The 8,226-nt window shown below is 41.8% G+C and overlaps 1 protein-coding gene across 13 annotated transcripts in view; it reads left to right on the top strand.

Moving 5' to 3' along the window:
* The window catches only part of tcf7l2 (transcription factor 7 like 2), an 86,972-nt gene that overhangs the window by 64,291 nt on the left and 14,455 nt on the right, over positions 1 to 8,226 (top strand). For 11 of the 13 annotated variants that reach the window (XM_067369714.1, XM_067369712.1, XM_067369710.1 and 8 more), the window contains one exon: positions 6,673 to 6,805. In XM_067369714.1, coding sequence (XP_067225815.1) covers positions 6,673 to 6,805 — 133 coding nt within the window. Of the gene's footprint in view, positions 1 to 12; positions 2,036 to 6,672; positions 6,806 to 8,226 lie in introns of those variants that run through there. The other 2 variants (XM_067369715.1, XM_067369704.1) reach the window with 2 other exon arrangements.

The following is an 8,226-nucleotide window of genomic DNA, read 5'->3' as shown; positions in this document are numbered from 1 at the left end:
ATTGATCATTTAATTTATTTGCCATGACATTAAAATAAATTTACAGCTCATGTGCAGAAGTCTATTTAAAATAAGATTTTGTCTTGTTGAATCAGTGGAAATTATTTTTACTGAATGTTCCTAATACAATTAAATTTATTCAATTATATATTTTTCTCCTCTATATTTTCTCTCTTTTACAGATTGTGAGAATGACTGTAAATTTTGTCTCTAAACATAGTTGTTGATCTTTTATGTCTGCGTTTGGGTTTGTCGCCATTGTGGCGGGTGTTTGCAGGCTGTCGGTCAGCGGCGGCCGAACTGCTAGTTTACTTAAGAAATTGCACGTGTGACAGAGGGGGGCCGTGGGAGCGTGGCGGCCCGGCTGAATAGAGGGAGGGGAGGCAATTAGCTGCCACGTTGCCGGGGCTCTTTTACTTGTCAGGCTGGCTTTTGTGTGAGTCTTGTAGAGGACATTCCCAGGGTTTTGTTTTGGCATTTAGGGCCAAAGGACAGCAGCCGAAAAGCGGTGAGGAGAGAGGGAGGGAAAATTTAAGCGCTGAAAAACAGCATGTGCACTTCCTCAGTTTCATAAAAATGGAGGGAAAATGTTGTTTTAAATGTGAACGAGAAATAAGATTGTACAAAAAAAAAAAAATGTAAGTAATGTCAGTCTGTTTCTAGAGTAGAGGCAGTGCATTTTTATATTTTAAAATAGTGGGATGTTTGTGGGGGAAAAAATACAATTAAAATAAAATATAAAAAAAACAAACAAAGGGGAAAACATTGAGTTTGATCAGATGGGATCTTTTTAATTAGTTATTAGTAAGCATTCAATCTTCCATTTCCTTATTTCATTTCCTTGTTTTTTGTGAAGAATGTTTTATTTGTGAAGAATTTGTTTCCTATTAGATTTTAGAAAAATTATTTCAAGACAGCAAAGTAAAATAAAAAAACAGAGAAATTATGGATGCACCAAAGGCCTTAGTAGATTTGTCAGGGCAAGGCCATGAAGTTTTAAATGTAAGATCTTCTTTATCCCCCTTAAAACAGAAGAAGAGAATAAAACAATAGAAACAAGACCCCACATTGATGTCACGTCCATGTCAAAACGCAGACAAATACCTTTCTCCCCTTTTCCTCCGTCCTCCCCCGGATGGTGGGCTTAGAGAGGGGACTGTCAGAATCACACAACTAAGTGACTGCTTGCCACACTTTGCTGATCTTGCCCTCCCTTTGTGGATGTTGTTTTCTCTTGTCTTTTCTCTCGCTCTCTCTCTTTCTGTCTCCTTCCCTTGCCTTTCTCGCTTTACCTTGTTGTAGCCAAGGCTTTTCAAGCTGCTAGTTCGTCTTTGGGCATCCTGGAGGCACTGCAGAACCCACACAAACACACACACACATATACACACACACAAACTTGGACAGACACATGCACAACAGTAATAAGTCTTTTTTCCTAGTGTTTTTTCATGTTTCTTTTGCTTGTGGGAAGACATCTCTGCAGCTCTGATAACTAGCAAGTGAGATTTCTCTTCATCTTTAAAAAAAAAAAAAAAAAACGTATCACTTTGAGCTGGACCGACTGACCGCTGAAGGAAAACCTCACGGAGAAGGAGAGATGAGTTATTATCCGCCGGCGGAGGACAGGCCTTGCCGGACGTCCTAAGACGCAGATCTCCCTGTGATCCGCAAAAGACCCACTCCAAAAAGGAAAAAAAAAAAAAAGCCCAGCGAACAATGGCGTGCACGTGAACTTCTGTGTGTGCGACCCTTTGGTGAGGGACACACACATGCGCCCGCTCAAACACAATAGCAGTTTTGGGAAAGAAGCTAAGGTTGAAAAAGAACAAGAAGAGAGGGAAGAAAGGAGAAAAACTCTTATTCGTTGGCGGGAGTGAGAGGTGGAGGACAGGGGAGGGCCGCGGCGGTGCTCATGTACCCGAGAGAAGGCCTTTCACTGGGGCTGGAGGAGAGGGGAGGAAAGACTGGCTCTCTGGCCTCTGGGCTGTCTCTCCTACAGCAGGTTGGCTGCTGGCAATTCAGTCTTAATGCCTGGGTAAGTGCTCAGCGCTACTACACATGCTGTTTTCACACTTCTATGGCCTTTTTAAAATCTTCTTTCTGCTTGTGTTAGACTGAGTAAGGATGCACTGTCATTTTATCTGCCTCAGAGAGGCTTAAGATATATGTGTGTGTGTGTGTGTGTGTGTGTGTGTGTGTGTGTGTGTGTGTGTGTGTGTGTGTGTGTGTGTGTGTGTGTGTGTGTTTCATAAGGAAGAACTAAGAGAGAGATTGATGAACGTGGCATTTGAAGATGTGCATGATGCATCTAGTTAAAGTTGAGGGTTTGCAAAGGAAGTGAAGTAATAATGTATGCATTATATGAATATTCCCCATAAGTGTCCTTGTGCTTAATTTTAGCCTGTTGGAGAGTTGAAATTTGCATGTAGGAAAATTAGTTATGTTGTCATTTAATTTTGAGAATTTTTTTTCAATGTAAAGTTTATAAATTGCTTAAAATGCATAAATAGTTTGGGTTGCTTTCAATTTCTTTGGAAGCAATATATAACTTTTTTCTTATTTTTTTAACCACTTGAGACATTTGAATTGTGATTTTTCCTTCTCAAATTTATTTTTAAATGAAGGAAATAAAAAAATGTTTCTCAGTATTGAGAACAGAGGAGGGAAGTTGCTATTTATATTTTCGTAGATGTTGTAGCGAGTCATTTGTTTTGTTTGTGTATGTGTGTGTGTGTGAGCGGTGGGTGGATGCGGGTTGTTATAGTGACGGTGACATCATCATAGTTCCACATTCTTTTGAAGTTCTTCTGTCTCATTTTCGAGCTTTCTTTTCCAAACAGCACACATTTGGCTGCATCTATTTCTTGCTCATTTCAACATTCTCGTACGTAAACAAGCGTGGATGTTTTCTGCATTGTGTCCACTGTGCTTGGATGCGAGCCATTGGCACGTATGCTTCTCGAGTTCAAGTCCTTGGCAGCTTTTTTTGCTTGCTCTGGAATTTCGCAGGCCTGAGAGCCCCTCTATCCATCATGAGGATGTCACACCCCCTGTGTGCCCCCCCTCCCCGCCTCCATCCCCACTACAGCTCATTAGAGCCCACAAGCTCCAGTGACAACTCATCATATCATGCCGTAAAGTGGAGAGAGGCGCTCGGGCCCTCAGGGGCCACAAGGTCGCCACCTTCACATTTTGTCTTTAAATTGCTCTGCAAGGTGCCACCAAGCGGAAATGCAGCGCCAACAGCTTTTTCCGGCTGCTGTCCGGCCCTCTCTCTTTCTCTTTCTGTTTCTCCTTGTATCTCTTCCACAATATTGTTTAATTCCCTTTAGGCTCATCAACTCTGCTGATGTAAGATTTACTTAATTACTTTTAAATGATGAAATTATGATTTTAATTGATTTATTATGTAAAGGTATATAGTAAATATATGTTCTGCTCTTAAATATTTAATTGTCTAAAAAAATAATAAATGAAATTATTTAAGAAAATTATTATCCAGTATTTTATGTTCTTGCTTTGTTGTAAGTCTTATGCTGTAAAGCGGCCTATTTGGGAAAGGCGCAATATAAATAATAATAAATATTATTATATTTTATATATACTAATAACAATAACTATTATTATTAAATTTAATTCCATGTTTTTTTACTAAAAATCATAGAAAAGGATTAAAACTTGTTGCTTAAAAGGTGTGAGTTGGGTGTGAGATATTCTTTCTCTTAAGTGACTGTATTTAGTGAGTTTAAAAAGTTATTTTTTAATCATAATAACAAAAACTAAACTGTCTGAAGACATCTATAGATGTCATAAAGGGTGTGTGTGCTTGCACATTACTTTGTGAACGAGAGAGGAAAAGAGAGTGAAGGACAGGATTTGATAGGTGCTGCATCAAAATGAGTGTGACATGCTCTTCTAAGACAAACAGGCCTCTCCATTAAAACAGGCCAGGCTTTTGTAAGACCACCACTAGGGGTCATGACCCCAAGCAGAAACTGTCAATCTCATTGGTTTGGAGGAGGGTACGTATGTCTACAGATTTACTCACAAGCTCAATGAGTTATGCTGACAGATTTGTTGTCACATTTTCTATTTATTCACCTCGTCTAAACACATCTGCAAATCTCTGTTATTACAAATTTGCTTATTTACTCAGGAAATAGCCACATCTAGAGATCTTGTTTTCTTTATTATTATTATTTACCTGGTTATGTGAATTAGTCCTTTAGCCTTTTTTCTTCTATCTATTCATGATGGTTGTGGTGGGAGGTATTGGCAAACGATTAAACAGGAAGTAGCCTGCTTTCTTTGCACATAATAGGGAAAAAAGACGCCCACATATTTTCTTTGTGTTCCTTGTGTGGGTTTATTGTGTGTCTCGCTGGACCTCCATGTGTCAGTCTCCAAACTCAATGAGTTGTTTAGAAGTAGGGTTTTAAATAACGCGTATTCTGCGATTGTTAGCGTCCGACAGTATGCGGTTGTCCGCTGGTATGCACGGGCGCGTACGTAGGTGGTCTTCCTCACTCCCCTGAGTTGCTAGAGACAATTAGCCATGTCTGGAGGAACTGGGTAAAGCCACCATACAATAGCGATGGGGTCAATAGAGCCAGATTTATTGTGAAGCTTTTCTTAAGACTGAAGACTTAATGGACTTGAATAGCACTCAGAAGGGAAACTGTTTGAAGAATGTGTTTTTGTATGCTGATTATCCATTGTGCCGTGTTATTTTTGTCCTGCTGGGTGTCTTGTCCAGAAGGCATCATGGGGAAAAAAAGAAAAGATAATCCAACCAGAAAAGTTCTTGCGTGTTTTAAAATGAGGCCTAAACACATGTCCACTTTTTTTATTAGTCATATAGCAGGCGCTTTTCTCAAAATGAGAATAGTACAAGCTAAAGTAATTTGCATTTCCAGCTATTCCGATCTACCTCTTTTATTCTCAGGGTTTTGCTGATCCGTTCAGGTAGAGAAGCGGGCAGAAACGCTACTGTAGCGAGCCGCGATAGCGTGCTGCGCTCCCCAGAAGCCAGTTAAACGGGATGCCCAGCTATTATTCGTGAGGCTGTGTGGCATTTGAAAGGGGTTCTGTTAGGCCTAGTGACTGTGATGTAAATCATTTGGCTTGTCTCTTGGTGAATGTGGCCGCAGTGGACTGCCATTTGGAGCTGTCCCTCAATGGAGAGGCTCCGGACAAAAGAACTCATTTAAATGGCTACTAAAGCCTTTCAGCACAGGGAGAATTGACAACATTCTTTCACATCATTACTGAGGGGGAGGTTATGGGGGTAGCTTGCGGTGGAGGGGTATGCGGCAACGTTCCCTTAATGACAAACTCGTCAGCTGTGTTTGGCAGCTGTCATCATCCTCGTCTGTTTTTCTGATGACAGATCTTTCTTTTCTTTTTTTTTAAATGTATTTTTATATGTTATCTCTCCTCTCGTCGTTTCTCTCTGTGGCCTCGCGCTTTCCTTTTCCCATTTCTCTTTCTGCCTCCGCGCTGTTTTCTGCTCTCAGGGGCCCTGAAAACGTCCCCAGAGCCCCTTTTCTTTCCCCAAGCAGCTCTGTTCAGTTCATTAATCTTTCATTGGGAATATGGCAGAGCGAAACGCCCCTAATGCTGAAAGTGGCCTCTCTGTGAGCCTCTTTCTCCCAGTTTAGAAGCCCTGGATGGACACTTCAACTTAGACCTGAGCCCTGGTGTCCTTCTCGTTTTGAAAGCTCAGATATTTTAGTCTTGACAAAAGGATGACTTGCCTCTGCTTCTACAAAACACATTCTGATGTTCAGCGCCATTGTTTTTTAACAACATCTCGAGTGCTGGATTTAATTTTGAACATTTTAAATAAAGACAGTGGCCCCCATGTGCCCTTTCCGTCCCCTCGAATTGGCTGCAGGTCATGCACAGCTGTCAATCAGACAAGCCGACGTCTCAGAGCGGACATGTATGCGAACAACTCAGGGTGCTAGATGTTTTCCTGTCAGTCAGCTCGGTTTTTATACAGTGTCTACGAGAGCAAATCCCTTTTCACGTGTGGCCCGTCAAATCTACAGCACGGCAGTAATCTGGTTAGGTCGCGTGTACTGGGAATACACTAATGCCAGGCTATGCCTCAGCACCCCTCTGCTCGGCTGTAATCTTGGGTAATTGAAAATGGGGCCTGTGCCACTTAAGAACACAAAGAGCAGATTACATAGCTAAAACCAATTTGACCAAAATGCAGAAATGGATTTTCTCTCTTTACCCCCACCCCTCCTCTCCTATCTTTTATAATGCAAACCTTTTCCAAAACCAGACCCTGAAGGAAGAGGAAGGGGTGGGAGCACGAGAACCCAGAGAAAAAGGAGGGAGAGTGTGCGTGTGAGTGTGCTTAGATTGGCTGTCATTTGGTATATTACGTGGTTTCTGCGATTGTAAACGTGATGCTTTTTGGGTCACGTAATGCAATCAGGCAGTGTCTTTTATGTATCCAATGACTGTTTGAATCAATATTCTGCACCTCAGAAACTGTGTTTAATTACAAACCACACTGTTCTGAGAATTGGCTTGCGGATTGTGATGGACGCGTAGTTGAATTAGAGGCGCTGGTGTGTTTCTGCCCCAACCCAAACATGTATTAACGACGGCTGCTTCTTTTTCTTCCCACCCCCTTCCCTCTCTTTTTCTTGCCAGTCTAATAAGGTCCCTGTGGTACAGCACCCTCACCATGTGCACCCGCTCACACCTCTGATCACCTACAGCAATGAGCACTTCACGCCTGGGAACCCCCCTCCACATCTACAGGCAGACGTGGACCCCAAAACAGGTACATAAGCATGCACATCTTCCTTTACATTCATGAATTTCAGAACAGGCAGGATGAAACCCAAGGCTAACCTTCAGGCCTGGTTAACTAACGGCGTTGTCACGGTTACACTGTACGATCTCACCGATTGCTTAGTCTGTACTGCTGCATTCATAGCTACCTGGCAAGATGCATCAGAGCGTTTTGAAGTCCTCATGGCACAGGGCCAAGGTTGCGCCCCTCCTTTTGTGTGCGTGTTGAGATGGAGCTGTTGACCTGGGTCAGTTAAGCCTGTGGAGCCACTTGACTTCTGGGAGATGTAGTCAGGGACCTCTGTTACTTAACTGCGGTATCCCAAAGCAACACTTGTTCTGATTCTGAGAAACAAAATTACCCCCCCCCCCTTTATAAATCAGACAACTGTGGAGTCTAGATTTGCCAACCAGGATGAAAACTGTATGAGCAGGAGGTTTACTAGGAAACTCGATTTGAAGGTTTATGTTGCATCTGTCAGGATTCTCATCTCGCAACAAAAAGATTTCTGTTCAAGCGTGATATAATATCATTTGGTGGTATGTTTTGAAATCAGATTATCAAACAGAAAGTTTTTTTGCTCCTCTGCAACACTATACAGTCGAACAGCTGCTCTTCAAAGCTGTCAACAACCTGCATGTTGATTTTGAGAGGGCTTTTTCTGCTCTCATAACAGACCTTATCACTAAGGGCCTCTTTAAAGACTCAGAGACTGTTTAATGTGCTGCTTAATGGCTCGCTTAATTGAGTTTAGAGTTTAATTAATTAGCAAATTGTATTAAGACCGCTGTACGCAGTGCCAATGTGCTGTGGAGGCATTGTTTTCCTCTTCCTGCACAGCTAACATTAGCCACTAGTATTGAGTGGAATTTTTATTTTTTTGTTTTTATGAAACCAGATTTAGTAGGTTTTGAGGCAAAATAGCATCAATTAGACTAGAGGGAAGTACATTAAGTCATTCAAAGTTACCTAGCTTGCTAACGTAAACCAGGTGATGTTTGGAAGGCTTTTTTTGTGGACTTTTCTTTTCTTTTCGTTTTAAACCCATCATCTGTGATGTTGATAATATAGTTAATTGGCCGTTAAACTCTAAAACCAATATTTCCGCACTTTAACAGACATCCGCTGCTATTATGTCAGTCTCTCTTAACACGTGCCACGGTGTTTGCGTTGTTGACTTGTGAACCTCAATTATCGCCCGTTGTTAATCCTCTGATTCGATAGACAAATGTGACAGGGCTCTGTATTTTTTCTCCTCTCCCCCGTGTGCCATACAACATCGTGGCTGCCTCCACAAGCTTTGATCAGAACGTGTGATTTAGAGCTGTGCATGTGAGCTCAACCTCCTCCCTCTCCCACCTCCCTCTGATGTTGACTTTGTTCAATTGTGTATCTCACAAAGGATAAAT

The sequence above is a fragment of the Chanodichthys erythropterus genome, chromosome 19 (assembly GCF_024489055.1).
Source record: "Chanodichthys erythropterus isolate Z2021 chromosome 19, ASM2448905v1, whole genome shotgun sequence".
Classification (NCBI taxonomy): domain Eukaryota; kingdom Metazoa; phylum Chordata; class Actinopteri; order Cypriniformes; family Xenocyprididae; genus Chanodichthys; species Chanodichthys erythropterus.
The sequence above is the reverse complement of the archived record's forward strand: the minus strand, read 5'-3'. Positions and strand labels throughout refer to the sequence as shown.